We start from the raw sequence: 19,014 nt of genomic DNA on the forward strand, positions 1-19,014 counted from the left end.
GGAGGGTCCCTCTGCTCTCTCTGATTCTAGCATTTTGAGCTACTAATCCCTATAGATATTGTGAATTGCATTTTCTTTTTGAGTTGAGACAAAAGTGACGTGCCCCCTTTTGGGTATCACTGGTAGCGTACACCTGAATGTGGGTTTTTGTTTTGTTTTGTTTGGGGCCACACTATTGATGCTCAGGGAATACTCCCAGCTATGTGGCTATATGAGATGCTGGGGAATCAAACCCAGGTCCATCCTGGGTCAGCCGCATACAAGGCAAACATCCTACTGCTGTGCTATAGCTCGGGCCCAAATAAACTTTTTTTGTTGTTGTTTTTGGGTCATACCTGGTGGCACTCCGTGGTTACTACTTACTCAGTGCTCAGAAATCACTCTTTGTAGGCTCAGAGGAACATATGGGATGCCAGATATTGAATCATGCTCAATCCAGGGTTGACCACACGCAAGGCAAATGCCCTACCTCTGGCCCCTGAATGTGGTTTAACAGACACAAACTGCATTACCCTCATTGTGTTAAGGAGCCAAATGTGCACCTGGGCAGGGTCATTGTTCATTGTTTGTTTGTTTTTGTCTTTTGGGTCTCACCTGGTGGCACTCAGGAGTTACTCCTGGCTCTGCACTCAGAAGTCGCTCCTGGCAGGCTCAGGAAACCATATGGGTCCTAGCAGGCTCAAGGGACCATATGGGATTATGGCATTCGAACCAGGATCCCTCCTGTGTTGGCCACATGCAGGGCAAATGCCTTGCCACTGTACTATCACTCTGGCCCCCAGAGTCATTGTTCTTGTCTCCAGAACTCTGACTGTAGACTGGACTTTTCAGCAATCCCACCTTGGATCCAGCCACAGGGACACATGCTATGCTGTGCTGGCACCATTGTTGAGATTTCCAGTGGTGAGAGCTCAGTTTGTTTTTCCCTTTGTTACGAAGCCTACTTCTCACAGGGCCCCCAGCTCTATAGTAGCGAATGAAGGGGTTTTCATGTCCCTAACTGAGTAAGGAAGACTCCACTGCAGGTGCCTTGTGCATCACTTTGCTGTGTTTCATTCAAGGATGGACTCACACAGGACAGCACTCAGACACATGGAGTCAGGAGTATGGTGGGTGGAATTACTCTTCAGTGTTTGCACATTGACCTATTTCTCAGAGTAAGCCTGAGGCTGACCCTACCAAGCTGCTAGTTCCACATCAGTTTGTCCACTGACAATACTTAGGTGCTTCCTGTATTTTGAACACTGAGTTAGTCACAGGAAATGAGAGAGAACAGCAACTTTCCAGATTGTTCTCATTTTCTTTGAGTGGGACTTCAGAGTGATTCGATCTTTCTGGTTTTATTGTGTGTGTGTGTGTGTGTGTGTGTGTGTGTGTGTGTGTGTGTGTGTGTATGTGTTTTATTTGGGGCCTCACCCAGTGGTGCTCAGGACCCAGTGGTGCTCTGTGCTCAGAAATCACTGAGGAGGGTCTCAAGGGCCATACGTGGGCCATCTGTTTTATGTATTTGTTTGTTTGTTTATGTATTTATTTAAATTGACTAATGCTATCCAATGGTTTTTATCCAAATATCAAATATCTGGGTCAGTTGGATGCAAGCAAAGTGCCCTTCTTACTGCACTATCTTTCTGGTGCCAGGAATTCTGTGTTTATGAGTCTTTTCTTCCTTAATTGCCTGTGACTACAACATCCCATGAAGCACAGCTGGTCTTTATTTGACCTTTCAATTTTCATTCCTACTGAGATCTTTGATCTCAGCTTGTCAGAACAAGGCAAGCTATGTCAGAACATGGAGACTTACATGTTGGGCCTTCAAGTTGATTTCTTTTGTTCTATAGTGATTATCTTACCCTTCTGCTCCCACAGGGAGCCCCTTAATTGGCAGGAGCTTGAATAATGATCAGGATAATCTTTTGTATTAGAGACTTTCAGGGCCTTCAGCCCCTTTTCACTCCTAGGAACTAAAGGCCCTAGTGCCTCCTACTAAAGGATCATTGAGGGCTCAAAGCAGCTGGGATGGGCCTCAAAGCTTTTGCTTCTGGGGGTGTATGGAGGACAGATATCAGATGAGGCATGGAATGCAGCCACTTAGCTTTCCTTCAAAAATAGCTGCCTTTAGCACTATAACAGGAATTTCCTTTCCACACAGAAAGTTTTGTTGATTTGGGTTTTGGTACTTAGTTTGGTGTTGGGCAGTAGGGGTCACTCCTGGTAATACTTGGGAGAATCTGCATCCACTGGGATCAAATTAGGCCTGTTGCATGTAAAGCTCTAGCCAGCTGAACACATCTCCCTAGTTCTATTTTTCACCTCGTTATAGAAGTCTAGAGTAAGCATGAATCGGAACCAAAACCCTTATAGTCACTGAAATAGGTTCTTTTTTGCATGATTTTTTTGGCCACACCTGGTGGTGATCAGCTTAATCCTGGCTCTGTGCTCAGGAATCACTTCCTGGTGGTTCTCGGAAGACTATACAGGATACCAGGGATCCAACCTGGGTCTACTGTGTGCAAAACAAACTCCTTAGCTGCTATGTTATCTCTGTGGCCCCTGAAATAGATTCGTAAAGTGAATGTATTACTGGGAAGCTAATATTTGAGAAATTCCTTCACTTCATTTTTGAGACTCTAATTTGCTAGAAATCAGCACTGAATTGTGTTGAAGTTAGAGATGAAACTGGCTGATCTTGAGCTTTTTTTGGTCCCCGCTTTTTTTTTTTTTTGGAGGGGAGTGGAGTGGGGTCATATCTGGCAATGCTCAGAGATTGCTCCTGATTCTGCTCCTGTAGGTGTTCACGGCACCATCAGGGGGTGCAGGAATCAAACCTGGGTCAACTGCATATAAGCCAGTGCCATCCCTGCTACAATACTGCACCATCCCAAACTTGAGCTTTTGGAAGGAGCCTAAAATAGCTCTTCAATTGCACATACAAAAGCTGAGCAGGGCTTGGAACTGGGTAACCGTGATGAGATGGTCTGAGAGCACCAGATCTGACCAGTTCCTCTACTTCCAATTGTCTCAGCCAAGCCAAGGAAGAGCCTCGATAGCCATGCCCAATACTCAAGAAATATATCCTGGATTACAAGGTCAATCCATATTTTATTTCTGGGTTCACATCATCTAGTGATAATGATTTTTGTTTTGCTTTGGGGCCACACTAATGGTGCTCAGAACCTACTCAAGGCTAGCAAATTCAGGGGACTCTAAGAGGTGTCAGGAGTCAAACCCGGGTCAGTTGCTTGCAAGGCAATTAATTACCTATCACTGTGCTACCTCTCCCGCCCTTATTGATACTGATTTCAACAGAGTGGGTTTTCTTTTCTTTTCAGTAGCCTAATTTTATTTCCTAACAGGAGAAAGAAACAAACATATTCAATATGTACTTATCTTACACATTTACTCACAAATGACCTCTCAATGATAACCACTTTAACTTTTTTTTTTTTGGGGGGGGGGCCACACCCGGCGGTGCTCAGGGGTTATTCCTGGCTGTCTCCTCAGAAATAGCTCCTGGCAGGCATGGGGGACCATATGGGACACCGGGATTCGAACCAACCACCTTTGGTCCTGGATCGGCTGCTTGCAAGGCAAATGCCGCTGTGCTATCTCTCTGGGCCCATATATATTTTTTATTTATTTATTTATTTATTTATTTATTTATTTATTTATTTATTTATGTTTTGTTTTTGGGCCACACCCGGCGGTGCTCAGGGGTCACTCCTGGCTGTCTGCTCAGAAATAGCTCCTGGCAGGCACGGGGGACCATATGGGACACCGGGATTCGAACCAACCACCTTTGCTCCTGGATTGGCTGCTTGCAAGGCAAACACCCGCTTTAACATTTAAGCATGTAATAAATGTTTTCTTAGTTGAAGATATGAAAAGGCTTTTAGCTGGGTAAAATTCTGAATATATTAGACTGGTCATAGCAGAATTTGCTTTACCTACAAATTTAATTCAATGCATTTTGAGAGCTCTGGAAAACGACTTTACATCGCATCTAACGCTTCCCAATGATGGAGGAACCTCAACTGGCATTGTAAAGACATTTTCTCAGATCTTCTGGTGATAGAACCACTTGTGCACAACTGCTGGTTCTCTGAAGGCAGTTTCACAACATGGTGGTGAAGCGTCCACGGTGGCATTGGCAGCCTCAGCATTGCATTGGAAGGGGCTCTGAGCCACTGTCGTGTTCATGCAGCTGATGCCTTTTCCATCTGTTTTCATAGTGACTGATGCTATCCAATGGTCGTTATCTAAATAGCGAACAAATTTGATATTTATTAATATCAGTTGCAAATTCTTTATATTTTTAACTGAGTGTTGAAAGCAAACTTGTTCTTAGGTTTCCCATCTGAAATCTTGTACTTTCTGAACCAGTCCACAGTGGTGTCCAGGTAATCAGGTTTCAGTGGATTGACATCATTACAATTGACATCTGGATCATCTGTGTTAATGGCAATGACTTTGCAGTTGGTTTCCCCCTTGTTGATCATGGTCAATAAGCTGAAGACTTTTTTTTTTTTTGGTTTTTGGGTCACACCCGGCAGCACTCAGGAGTTACTCCTGGCTCTACGCTCAGAAATCGCCCCTGGCAGGCACAGGGGGCCATATGGGATGCTGGGATTTGAACCACCGACCTTCTGCTTGAAAGGCAAACACCTTACCTCCATGCTATCTCTCTGGCCCAATAAGCTGAAGACTTTTACCCCATGTTCTCACCTTGTCGAAGACATTGTTTCCAATTTCACACACATCAATTGGATCATTGTCATCACAGCAGCCAGTGTGCTTGTCATTGAATCCTGGGTCCTCCCAAGTCTTCAGGATGGCTCTGTAGTTCCAGATGTAACTCTTTTGAGGGAACAAATTTGCAACAAAGCAAAGTTTTCCTTTCTTCACGTCCTGTTTAATTGGAATTAAAGGATCCTTGGTATCAATCTCCATTTTGGCACTAGTTAAGCGTGATACCTTGATGACCATGTGGAACATGTCCTTATCTGCATAAATGGGAATATCATGAAATGAAGATATATATTGACCTTTTTCGTTTTTTGAAGAAGTGGCACTCAGGGGATAGGGACAAGGCATGCTCCTCACTGCTGAAGATGCTCATGCTCGTGGTACTGGAAACAAGTTGCTTCCACAACCACCAAAGAAACACTCACACCATCCCACACTGCTGGGAACTGCCAAAGTGAGTTTTCTGATGGTTGAAGCCATTTCTTATTCTGTAGCATTAGATTCATTGCTTTCTTTTTGCCCTATGGGAAAAGAAACTGCAAATGATATTAGCTGAAGAAAGTTACAGCGAGGAACCATGGTAACTCTAGGATTCCAATTGTGTTTTTGTGTGCACATAAAATGTGTCTAGATAGGTTTTTGGACTCAGAAGAAACATAGCAAAGGACAATTATAGAAAGGCCAAACTTGGGGCCAGAGAGATAGCATGAAGGTAAAGGCGTTTGCCTTTCATGCAGGAGGTCATCAGTTCGAATCCCGGTGTCCCATATGGTCCTCCATGCTTGCCAGGAGCAATTTCTGAGTCTGGAGCTAGGAATAACCCCTGAGCACTGCCAGGTGTGACCCAAAAACCACAAAAAAAAAAAAAAAAAAAAAAAGAAAAAGAAAAAAAGAAAAAAGAAAGGCCGAATTTGGGGCCGGAACAATAGTACAGTGGTAAGGCGTTTGCCTTCCATGCGGCCAACACAGGATGGACCCCAGTTCGAATCCCGGCATCCCATATAGTCCCCAAGCTTGCCAGGAACAATTTCTGAGCACAGAGCCAGGAGTAACCCTGAGCACCGCTGGGTGTGAATCAAAAAAAAAAAAAAAGGCTGAACTTTTCTCAATGTGTATTTTCTGTATGTTGAATTTTTAACCAGGTACATTTATTATTTCTTTTTTTTCTTTTTTGTTTTTGTTTTTGGGCCACACCCAGCGATGCTCAGGGGTTACTTCTGGCTGTCTGCTCAGAAATACCTCCTGGCAGGCACGGGAGACCATATGGGACACCGGGATTCGAACCAACCACCTTTGGTCCTGGATCGGCTGCTTGCAAGGCAAACACCGCTGTGCTATCTCTCCTGGCCCTATTATTTTTTTTTTTACTTTTTCTTTCTTTCTTTCTTTCTTTCTTTCTTTCTTTCTTTCTTTCTTTCTTTCTTTCTTTCTTTCTTTCTTTCTTTCTTTCTTTCTTTCTTTCTTTCTTTCTTTCTTTCTTTCTTTCTCTCTCTCTTTCTTTCTCTCTCTCTTTCTTTCTTTCTTTCTTTCTTTCTTTCTTTCTTTCTTTCTTTCTTTCTTTCTTTCTTTCTTTCTTTCTCTTTCTTTCTTTCTTCCTTCCTTCCTTTCATCCGTTCTTTCTTTCTTCTTTCTTCCTTCCTCCCTTTTTTCCTCCCTCCTTCCTTCCTTCCTTCCTTCCTTCCTTCCTTCCTTCCTTCCTTCCTTCCTTCCTTCCTTCCTTCCTTCCTTCCTTCCTTCCTTCCTTCTTTCTTTCTTTCTTTCTTTCTTTCTTTCTTTCTTTCTTTCTTTCTTTCTTTCTTTCTTTCTTTCTTTCTTTCTTTTTGGTTTTTGGGCCACACCCATTTGACGCTCAGGGGTTACTCTTGGCTAAGCACTCAGAAATTGCCCCTGGCTTGGGGGGACCATATGGGACTCTGGGGGATGGAACCACGGTCCTTCCTTGGCTAGCGCTTGCAAGGCAGACACCTTACCTCTAGCGCCACCTCACCGGCCCCTTTTTCTTTTTTTTTTTTTCTTTTGGCATTTATTATTTCTTTATGGAAAAGATGAATGATAACAGGATCTACTTCTGGGAATGTAGAAACTAGGAATTAAAATACAAAACATGCACTATGTAAATGGATGCTGCATGGAGCCTTGTATCACATTAACAAATATTGCAAACAGGGCCTGGGGAGCATAATGAGCTTACAGGCATTGCATATATGAATCCTGCCCTGGGTTTAATCTCTGATGTAGAAAAACAGATTAATTATGTAGTGTTGGATGGTGAGATGGATGGAGAGTGAGGCCTTTCTCCTTCAGTTTGGACCACACGCCTGCAACTCTCTTCAGCCGGCGGGTCTGAGGGTTCAGGGTAGCCTCGAGGAAAAGACTCACAACAATTAGGTTTCAGGAGACATCAGCCCTAGCCAACAGGTGTTGCTTCTATCATAACCTTTTATGTTGAATCCATATTCAGCCCTGCATTCAACCTTGTCTCCTCCTGCCAGCACTCTTTGCCTCTCTCTCCCTGAATCTCTCTCTAGCCCCTCAATCCATCCCCTTCCTGCCCCTGAGGCAAAACTTTTGTTACCTACAAAGACCCCTCCCAGGAATGGGCAGAACTTACCATCAGGTAAGATTACATAGGAAGAATGGGAGGTAGGGGTAACACTCTGACACCACATGGCCCCTCTACACTATCTGCAGTGATCCCTGAATACTGCCAGGTGAACCCCTGCATTGCTCAAAAATTGCAAATAATTTAAACATCCATCAACTGAGGAAAAGGTTAATAAAGAGCCATGTTTAGGAGGCTGGAGAGATAGAACAGGGAATAGGATGCTTGCCTTTCACACTGCTGAACTGGGTTTAATACCATGTATTCCCATATGGTTTCCTGAGCCCTGCCAGGAATGATCCCTGAGTACAGAGCCAGGAATAAATCCTGAGCACAGCCAAGTGTCTTCCTCCAAAAGTTGCTTGCCCATGTGCATTGGGGTCTTTCTTCCTGTACATATTTTACATAGTTGACAGTCAACATACAATTTATTTTTTAATTATGTAAATTAAGTTCATTTGGGTCACTAGAAATATCAAGAGTATATAATAAATGGTGCTGAGCAGGCAGCAGTAATTCACTAATGGAGTATTAACTACATTTAATTAAGTGGATTCTTTTTACTGTAGAACGCTTAAGTTAATTTGCTGACTCTAACATGACTGGAATGTGACTTTTATAAGGAGAAGCAGTACTGAGAGAAATGACAGGATTTGGATCTATCTAGATGCAATAAAAGCCAACAGTCTTTTTTAGTTTTTTTGGAGGGGGCCACATCCAGTAGTGCTCAGGGGTTACTCCTATGTTCATAAATCGCTCCTGGCAGGCTTGAGTGCCATATGGGATGTCAGGGACCAAACTGGGGTCGGTCCTGGGTCAGCCACATGCAAGGAAAAGCACCATACCAGCTGTGCTATCCAATCCAGCCCAGCCAACAGGTTTTTCCAGGGAATTGGATAGGAAAGATGCCCTTTTTCTGGCCTTAGTGACTGAAGGATGTAATAGCCATTCACAGACTCAGGGACTTCAGTGGAGACATACCTGACTCACAGGGGTTCAGGGATAAGTGGAGTTAATTGGCTATAAATACAGTGCCTTACAGCATTAGGAAGTATTTACAGTCATGAGAATGAGTCTACAGGACTCAGATTCGTCCACGTAAGTGAAGTCAGTGCTGTGAAGGTCAGTGAGAGGAATAGAGAAAAGCACAGAACAACCAGTGAAGGAACAGGCAGGTAGATGTCCACACTAGTTCAGTTAGAAACAACTCATTAAAAGAAAGAAAGAAAGAAAGAAAGAAAGAAAGAAAGAAAGAAAGAAAGAAAGAAAGAAAGAAAGAAAGAAAGAAAGAAAGAAAGAAAGAAAGAAAGAAAGAAAGAAAGAAAGAAAGAAAGAAAGAAAGAAAGAAAGAAAGAAAGAAGAAAGAAAGAAAGAAAGAAGAAAGAAAAAAAGAAAGAAGAAAGAAAGAAAGAAAGAAAGAAAGAGAGAGAGAGAGAGAGAGAAAGAAAGAAGAAAGAAAGAAAGAAAGAAAGAAAGAAAGAAAGAAAGAAAGAAAGAAAGAAAGAAAGAAAAAGAAAGAAAGAAAGAAAGAAAGAAAGAAAGAAAGAAAGAAAGAAAGAAGAAAGAAAGAAAAAGAACTCATTCACATTTCACTGAAAAATGTCCTGTTCTGAGCTGTAACCATGCTCACGAATGCAGTTGCCATGTTTGAAAAAGGCCAGCTCCATAGACTCACTCTTTTCTCAAACAAGATATAAACCAACCCATGAAAGATGGATACACCAGCCCAAGGAGCAGAAAACTCTAGGGAGATGGGGGGGGGGGGGGGGACAACAACACACAAGCCCCTGCCCTGCTGAAGCCACACCTACTGCCTCCATCATTTAGAATCACCATTTCCTGGATGGCCCTGCCTCATCAGTGACGCTCTACTGTCCCCCTTCAGGGACACCAATCTGACTATGGTTTTGGGGCTGGTATCAGCTGGGCTTTTTTGGAGTGAGTGTGGGTACCTTCCCCCTGTATCTTCCTTCTAGGAGGCCTGGCAGCTGAGTAACACCCCTAAAAGTCATAGAATCAGTAATGTTGCTTTGAAATTCTGGACAACTTCATTTGTTTGATGCTATCATCCCTATAGGAACAAACCCATTTAACAGACTGGATATATAACAAGAGCTTAGTAAAACCTTCTGCCATTGTATTAATGACTTCATTGGAAATACAATTTTCACAAATGTGCTTGCTACTGTTCTTTTTTTTTGTTTGTTTGTTTTTGGGCCACACCCGGTAACGCTCAGGGGTTATTCCTGGCTATGCGCTCAGAAGTTGCTCCTGGCTTGGGGGACCATATGGGACACCGGGGGATCGAACCTCGGTCCGTCCAAGGCTAGCGCAGGCAAGGCAGCCACCTTACCTCTAGCGCCACTGCCTGGCGCTACTGTTCTTTTTTAAACTTTCTTCTCTTCCATTTTCTTTTTTGTTTTTGGGTCATGCACTGCAAACGCCGTACCATTGTACTATCCCTGGTCCTCCATTTTATTTTCAATAACTTAGTTTTCACTTATCTGGAAACAAATGTATTTTGATCAACTATGTCAAACACGCAACTTTCTTTTATGAATAATAAAAAAAAGTCCTATTCTACTGTCACTCCATTTGGTTTAGTGAATGACTATTCCACCTTCAGTTGCTGAGGCCAGAAACGTTTGAAATTTTTTTCTGTTCAATTTCCTAGCAAAACCAATGGACTATTGGGGTCAGAGCGATAGCACAGTGGGTAGGGTGCTTGTCTTGCAAAAGGCCAACCTAGGTTCGATCCCCAGTATCCAATATGGTCCTGTGAGCATGCCAGGAGTAATTTCTGAGCATAGAGCTAAGAGTAACCATTAAGTACCGCGGGGTATAGTCCAAAAACCAAAATCAGGGCACACATATAGCTCAGCCATACATCTTAGATGTGCTCATCTTATATGTGTAAAGTCTAAAGGCTGATTTCTAGCACCCCAGGGGGGAAAAGCAGTGCTAATCAAAAACTGTTATGGATTCGTCCTTTTCTGTCCCTTCAAGCAATATGTGGGGGAAAACACAAATACTCAAGGATTTCTCCTGGCTCTCTACTCAGGGATCATCCTGCCAGACCTGGGGGTGAAGTTGTGTGGATTGTATTGGGTGCTCAGCAAGGCAAGCGCCTTACAGAATGTACTATTACTCCAGTCTGGCCCCTTCAGCTGATCCCAGACTCTAAGGGACTCCATGCTAAGCCTCTGTTTATTGCTGGTGGCACCAGTCAGGTTCGCTGCCAGGGGCACCAATCATTGGCTTGCAGAACACGTCTTCACCTGACTTTCTCCTGCATGTTTCCAATTTCCTTCTCCTTTATACACTGATAATCAGTGTATAAATGTCCAGCTTCCATCCGGTATGTTCACCTTCACTGGATCTACAATGATGCTTTTCCTAAGTAGAATCATAGCTGGTGACAGCTGGTTAGAATTTGAATGTACTCTAGGGAAAACACTCTTCAAGCCACCAAAGATGAGCAAAGACTTGCAGAACTGGCAAAAAATTGCTAACCGGGCCGGAGAGATAGCATGGAGGTAATGTGTTTGCCTTGCATGCAGGTTGGTGGTTCAAATCCCGGCATCCCATATGGTCCCCGAGCCTGCCAGGAGCGATTTCTGAGCATAGAGCCAGGAGTCACCCCTGAGCGTTGCCGGGTGTGACCCAAAAACCAAACCGAAACAAATCAAAACAAAATAATTGCTAACCAATTGTAGGGAGCCCCTTAGAACAGGCAGAAGAAAACTTAGCTAAAATGAAGGGCCTTGTGACAGGCACAGAACTTTGCTAAAAGCAGGCAGCCTTGAGAATAAATGTAAACTTTTAAGATTTAAGGTTTGTAAGGCACAGAAAGGCAACAAGCAGAGAGCTATGCTAAAAGCAGGCAGCCTTAAGGAATAAATAAACATTTAAGGTGGTTACAGAAACAAAGAAGGCACAGAATTTTGGTCCTGGAAAACTGAGTCTAAATTATTAGGTCCCCTTTATCTGTACATTCCGACCTGCCTGAGATGGGTTCCATTATCAGTGCACCCTGGCCTGAGGGAGATGGATCCCATTACCTGTACATTCCATCCTACTTGCTGATGGGTCCTGTTATCTGAACAATATGGCCTGTTCTATGTATCTATTTCCTATCCACATATTTACGAGCAGAACTGTGCCCACGAAAAGTATATGAACCGGGCCTTGAGTTTCAATAAACGGAATTGGATTCAGATTTGGCTGGAATCCTTTTCCCATTTTTGTCTGTCTGTCTCTATGTCTGTCTTTGTGTCTTTGTGTTTGCGTGATTTCCCTCCAAGAAAGAAAACCACATCTTAATTGGTGTCCCTGCAGGCAGGGGCACTCACACTTTGGCACCCAATGTGGCTTCTTGGGATGGAGGGCTGCAGTGACCTGCAGCCACATTCAGCAGAAGAGTCAGAGCATAAGAAAACTGCAGGATTGGTAAATTGTGATTTATTTTAAGGTCGAAAAAATCCTGTATTACAGGACATTATAAATAGAGCCCATAGAGAGGCTGGTGAAATAGAGCCTAAAAGACTGGTGAATTTAAAAATAATGAAGAACTAAGGTTTCAGAGAAAGACTGGTAAATATGAGAATAATAGTGAAATACAGTTTCAGAGAAAGACTGGTGAATACATATAGAGAAAAAGAGCTTTGAAATAAAGATTGGTAAATTTAGGAGTAGTAGAGAAATAATAAAGAAATAAGGCTTCAGAGAAAGACTGGTAAATATGAGAATAATAGTGAAATACAGTTTCAGAGAAAGAATGGTGAATTTAAAAATAATAGAGTAAAAAGAATTTTGAAATAATGACTGGTGAATTTAAAAATGATAGATAAATAATGTAGAAATAAAGTTTCAGAGAAAGACCGGTGAATAAATATAGAGAAATAGAAAGAAAGACTGGTGAAATAGAATAAATAGCCTGTGCAAAAAAGGCTGGTGAAATATAGAGAGCAGGGCCCGGAGAGATAGCACAGCGGCGTTTGCCTTGCAAGCAGCCGATCCAGGACCAAAGGAGGTTGGTTCAAATCCCGTTGTCCCATATGGTCCCCCGTGCCTGCTAGGAGCTATTTCTGAACAGACAGCCAGGAGTAACCCCTGAGCACCGCTGGCTGTGACCCAAAAAAACAAAAAAACAAAAAAAACAAAAAAAAGAAATATAGAGAGCGAAGAAGCTGGTTTTATTTTTGATATTGTGAAGAGTTAAAACTATCTTAGGATGCCCCATTGAAAGATACGGATGACCTCTCCCTCAGGGTCCTAATGTTCCTGCTCCTTAATATCCCCTCTGCTGACAGCGGCAGATGATATTGTTTGATTAATTTTGATATTGTTTGATAAATTTTGATATTTTTGATGAATTTTGATATTGTTTGATGAATTTTACTGTTATGAATTATAGTGTTTCCCCCTTTCTCCTTCACGTTGAAATTTTTCTTTGGCTTTTTCTCCTCTTTGCTCATCTCCTTGAACTTTTCTTCTTAGCTGTGTCTCTAAATCTGAAGCTCTTTCTTTTTATTTATTTATTTTTTGGTGTGGTTTTAACCCCGGCAGTGCTGAGGGGTTATTCCTAGCTCCAGGCTCAAAATTGCTCCTAGCAGGCATGGTACCGTATGGGAGGCCATATGATGACCGATGACCTCCTGCATGAAAGGCAAACACTTTACCTCCATGCTATCTCTCAGGCCCCTCTTTTTTTTTTTTTTAATTATTTTGTTGGTTTTTTTTTTAGGTCACACCCGGCAGCCCTCAGGGGTTACTCCTGGCTCTATGCTCAGAAATCTCTTCTGGCAGGCTCAGGGGATTATATGGGATTCCGGGATTCGAACCACTGACCTTCTGCAAGCAAGGCAAAATGCCTTACCTCTATGCTATCTCTGGCCCCTTTGAAGCTCTTTCTATGTGCTGTTTCCTCTCTCCTGAAATTCCCACTATTATTTGTCTCAGAAGTTTCATTTTGCATTGCTATCTTATGATTATTTTTGGTTGTTATACCATTCGTTGTGGAAGGAGTTGAAACATTTTTTGTTTGTTTATTATAATATTTGTTGAGATAAAAGTATTTAATAATGGGACAGTAACTACATGTACCTGATATATTGTTTTGCAACCTGAACTGTTTAAGAGAGAGTACATTGGTTGTGTTTTGTTACCTGAGTGTATTGGTTTCTTTTCCTTGTAATGTGGAGCCTCATGTGTCTGTCTGTGGTTTTCTGTTCTGTGTAGTCAGAACATAGAGAGAAATTCTGGAGGAAATGTCTCCTCTCCCTTAAAGTTAGTAAAATTTGACTTGAGTTTAGCAGAAATAGTGCTAGCCTGTGTGTGTCTTTGTAGTTGCAAGTTTGATAGCTCTGCTAGAGACGGCAGAGAGTGGCGAGGGTAGAATTAAAAAGATTCAGTAACCATGTTCATGTAGAATTTATAGTGAGAATTATTGTCAGATTTTTGATGTGAGTGATAAGAGGCCTCAAATAATTGTGAAGTTTGTGAAATGAATCATGTGGCATGAGTGTGCCTTTTCTGAAAGCATTATGTGTAATTAAGATTTGTGCATTGGGAGGAGTAATTATTAAGATATTGGAAATCAGGGAACTTTCTAAATTCAGGTCTGTAAGGGTTAAAAGATTCTCCAGGGAGAAAGAGCAACAGGGAGATAAGAGCACTAAACTCCCTTGTTCATGCCTCTCAGGAATTTTAGAGCAAGGTCATAATTCTGTCATTTGTAATAACAGATTATTGGTAAAAGAAAAACTTTTTGGCGTTTTAAATTCAAATGGACACAAAAGTGTTCAAATTTGAGTCTTTTATATTTCTATTAGAAAATTTATTTTGATTTTCAAGGTATTTGAAAAAAATTATGTGAAAAATGTTGTGGTTAGCCTTTTTAAATAATATTGTTAATTTTATTGCACAGTGAACACCCAAATGTGCTTTATAGTACCCTTGGTTTTAATTCTGTGCTATAGCAATGTCTGTTCTTTACCTCTGTATTTCCTTTTAAGTGTATTAGAAAAGTCAACACATTATACAAAACTGTATATTTGTGTCAAAGTGAAGAAATCTAGTATTGATGAAAAAAGTTGTTAATTTTATGAGTAATTAATATTATGAAAGTAACTAAAATTTATAAGCAGGTTGTCAACATGTATCAAATATAATTTTGGTCTTAAGTTCTAAGTGTGGAAATGCATCAAATGTCTTTAACTAATTTTTATAATAATCTAAACTTTTTTTGTTTTTGTTTTTGGAGATCTAAATATTTTGCTAATTTGGTATATAAATTTTTTTTTACAAATTATTAACTTGAGATCTTCAAAGTAGGGACATTTGTTTGCTTTATCAAGTCAGTTTTTCATACCTTTAATAGTCATAGTTTATGTTCTTGTGTTTAAAAATTGAAAATTTAACACTTTATTGCAGCTGTCTTACTGTTCTACACTGAAAATATTTTAAAGGGAACCTGTTTATTTAAAGCAGATAGTATCATACTTCAAAGTGAAGACTCCTTCTACAGTGCTCATTAACCATTTTACTTAAAATTTTGAACTGCTTATTAACAATTTTACTCAATGTTTTAAACTTCAAAATTAGGATTGTTGGGCCCGGAGAGATAGCACAGCGGCGTTTGCCTTGCAAGCAGCTGATCCAGGACCAAAGGTGGTTGGTTCGAATCCCGGTGTCCCATATGCTCCCCTGTGCCTGCCAGGAGCTATTTCTGAGCAGACAGCCAGGAGTAACCCCTGAGCCGCCGGGTATGACCCAAAAAACAAAAAACCAAAACAAAACAGAAAAAAAAAGGATTGTTTTGGAAATGTTTTGTGCTAAATCTAAACCTTGAAGCTTTTATTATTATTATTATTATTATTATTATTATTATTATTATTATTATTATTATTATTATTATTTTGGTTTTTGGGCCACACTCGGCAGTGCTCAGGGGTCACTTCTGTCTGTCTGCTCAGAAATAGCTCCTGGCAGGCACAGGGGACCATATGGGACACCGGGATTCGAACCAACCACCTTTGGTCTGGATCAGCTGCTTGCAAGGCAAACACCGCTGTGCTATCTCTCCGGGCCCATGAAGCTTTTATTTTCAGCAAAGCTTCACTCCATCTATATTAAGTACTTTTAGAAACTGGAAAAGTTTTCCTATAAAAATTGTTCTTACAAACATGCCGGCTATATATTTAAAAGCGCTTGTCCAATTTACCCGGGTCAAATTTTTTTTTGGGGGGGGGCCACACCCGGTGGTGCTCAGGGGTTACTCCTGGCTGTCTGCTCAGAAATAGCTCCTGGCAGGCACGGGGGATTCGAACCAACCACCTTTGGTCCTGAATTGGCTGCTTGCAAGGCAAATGCCGCTGTGCTATCTCTCCGGGCCCCGGGGTCCATTTTTTAACATAAGTTTTGGATCGATCCTTTTGTCTGTTCATGTGTGTATAGTGTTGAATGAAATGGCCCTTTGTGTGAAAAGTTTTGCTTAAGTGCTGTTCGATTTGGTGTAAAATGCCTGTTTGTTATCACTTTCATGATAAAATACAATTTTCAAAGCCTTAGTCATTTTTGAGATTTCAATTAATTTTTTTGGGGGGGGCCATACCCGGCGGCACTCAGGGGTTACGTAACTCCTGGCTATCTGCTCATAAATAGGTCCTGGCAGGCACGGGGACCATATGGGATGCTGGGATTCGAACCAGCCACCATAGGTCCTGGATTGGCTGCTTGTAAGGCAAACGCTGCTGTGCTATATCTCCGGCCCCTCAATTAATTTTTTCACAGCTTGATCAGTCTGGTCACTTAGCAGCAGACAGACTCTGGCATCTTTATTTTAGTTTTTATTATTTTTTATTTTTTAGTGTCAGTATTTTTTTTAATATTTTTAATTTAAGTAACATGATTATAGCTGGGTTACAGTCACAAACAGAACACCCCCCTTCACCAGTGTAGCATTCCTCAGTCCCAATGCCCCCTTCCCCTTCCCATCTCCTGCCTATATTCTAAACAGGCATTTTACTACAGTTATTTGTTTTTAAGTTCAGTAAATTGTTTTTTATTTTTAAAGAATAAGGGTTAAAGACACATGAAAAAATGCTCCACATCACTAATCATCAGGGAGATGCAAATCAAAACAACGATGAGATACCACCTCACACCCCAGAGAATGGCACACATCACAAAGAATGAGAATCAACAGTGTTGGCGGGGATGTGGAGAGAAAGGAACTCTTATCCACTGCTGGTGGGAATGCCATCTAGTTCAACCTTTATGGAAAGCAATATGGAGATTCCTCCAAAAACTGGAAATCGAGCTCCCATACGATCCAGCTATACCACTCCTAGGAATATACCCTAGGAACATAAAAATACAATACAAAAACCCCTTCCTTACACCTATATTCATTGCAGCACTATTTACCATAGCAAGACTCTGGAAACAACCAAGATGCCCCTCAACAGACGAATGGCTAAAGAAACTGTGGTACATATACACAATGGAATATTATGCAGCTGTCAGGAGAGATGAAGTCATGAAATTTTCCTATACATGGATGTACACGGAATCTATTATGCTGAGTGAAATAAGTCAGAGAGAGAGAGAAAAACGCAGAATGGTCTCACTCATCTATGGGTTTTAAGAAAAATGAAAGACATTCTTGCAATAATAATTTTCAGACACAAAAGAGAAAAGAGCTGGAAGTTCCAGCTCACCTCAGGAAGTTCACCACAAAGAGTGATGAGTTTAGTTAGAGAAATAACTACATTTTGAACTGTCCTAATAATGAGAATGTATGAGGGAAATGGAGAGCCTGTTTAGAGTACAGGCAGGGGTCGGGTGGGGAGGAGGGAGACATGGGACATTGGTGATGGGAATGTTGCACTGGTGAAGGGGGTGTTCTTTACATGACTGAAACCCAAACACAATCATGTATGTAATCAAGGTGATTAAATAAAATATATATATTAAAAAAAAAAGAATAAGGGTTAAAAAAAATAGTACGGGTGTGACAGTGGCAATTGCCGTTACTTGCATAGGCCCAGAAAAATATAGGAAAACAGAAAAAATCCTTTGCCTGATTACAAGAAGACCTCACCCGCGAAGTTTATTGGCATAAGACCAACTCTGGGCTCCAGGCATTCCAGTCTGTCCAACCCGGGTCATTCTCCGTGGTCCCGGTAAAACTTTTTCACACTTTAGCTGTTGTTGGTATCAGGTTCCTATATTTAAAGATACTAGATTCTATGCATTTCTTTCATCGAAGTCAGGCTGATGTGGAGCATCCTCTAGTTTCAGCACACCATTAGATGCGGAGCAATCGCCCTGCAAGCAGGCTGTTGCTGAGACGTCTGGTTGTTGAGAGCACTCTTTGTTGTAAGTCAATGCCAGAGCATTGGTAGGTCTTCCCTGGTAGAGGTTTGGATCCTGGTAATGTTATAGACAATTGTGGTTGTTTCCATAGATGGTATTCATTGTTCAGGGGTGTATGGGCAATGCCCATTCTTCTGAGGTCTAAGCCAAATCATTATGCCAATGTTCAGTGTATAAGGTCTAACTGCATTACCAAATTTGTGTTCCATCTCTATTAGATAAGAACTTGTTTGCATATGTATTATTTTCCCACTTTAATGTGCCTATGCAAAAGAGAAACAATGCCACAAGGTATTGTTGGTGTATCTGGGGGCCAACGGATCAAGTCCAACATTCCCCATAACTTGGTTCAAACATGAAATCTATACAGAGGTACTCTTCTACCAGTATTGCTTATAAAACAGATCTCAAAGGGGGAAAAGCAAATAATCAAATAAAAAAAAAAAGTGAGCAAAATTGTCACTATATAAGAGGATATTCGAAAAGAGTTATAGATGTTAAGGGAATACATCTGAGATATACAAAGGAGATACACGTGCCCCTTTTATGTTTCAGAAATAGTCAAGAGGGAGGGTGTTGTTTTTGAGACACCACTTTGGTGTGTGATTTTGCCAAGCGAAGAGGAAATGGAGCCATGTCATCCTCGTGTTGCCTGCTGAAGTTCCTGCTGAAGTTCCGACTCCCTGAGAGGCATTTGCTTCCTAATTGCTGGAAGCCAGAAGTTCACCAGTCCCTTCCCCTTCCCCCTGGGGACCGACCGGAAGGAGAAAGAAGACTGTGGCAAAGCCGAGACTGCATCTTCCCAAAAAGCCTACCGCATGGAGCCAAGTCACTCCTGTGTTGCCTGCTGAAGCTTCCGACTCCCCGAGAGGAGACTCTGGCATCTTTCAACTAAAAATCAGTACACCTTGGAATATGGAAAGATCCATTAATTTGGCAAATGGCAAGGCCCAGACCTAGTACTTATCTGGGGCCGTGGATCTGTGTGCATTTCTAACATTGAAGGAGTTACACACTGGCTCCCGTGAAGATATGACAAATTAATCAATCTGTCTCCAGGGCCACAACAGACCCTGAGAGTTTCCCTTATGTTCCTTCCACAGAACTTAAAGAGCCACCTACTTCCAAAAGAGACTTCCAGAGGATGGGTCTGCAGGCAAATAATTTCAGATGACAACAATGAGGAGTGAGCATCTCCAGAGAGCACAGAATGAGGGAATACCTTGGAAAGAAATTAAAGGACACTTTTGCCATGAAGATGAAAATATCAATTGTGTATTTGTCACTGA

General features: G+C 41.6%; 1 protein-coding gene and 1 pseudogene across 1 annotated transcript; one reads left to right on the plus strand and one right to left on the minus strand.

Annotated features, from left to right (window-relative positions):
• Nucleotides 1-4,053: 4,053 nt before the first annotated feature.
• On the minus strand, nt 4,054-5,116 carry LOC126022016 (inorganic pyrophosphatase-like). The gene is given in 4 exon segments (XM_049782890.1): nt 4,054-4,308; nt 4,311-4,513; nt 4,710-5,056; nt 5,058-5,116. Coding segments are annotated over 4 exon segments (864 nt in total).
• A 9,149-nt stretch (nt 5,117-14,265) lies between these two features.
• Nucleotides 14,266-14,385, plus strand: LOC126023115 (uncharacterized; annotated as a pseudogene).
• Nucleotides 14,386-19,014: the final 4,629 nt, after the last annotated feature.

Source organism: Suncus etruscus, chromosome 11 (genome assembly GCF_024139225.1).
Source record: "Suncus etruscus isolate mSunEtr1 chromosome 11, mSunEtr1.pri.cur, whole genome shotgun sequence".
Classification (NCBI taxonomy): Eukaryota; Metazoa; Chordata; class Mammalia; order Eulipotyphla; family Soricidae; genus Suncus; species Suncus etruscus.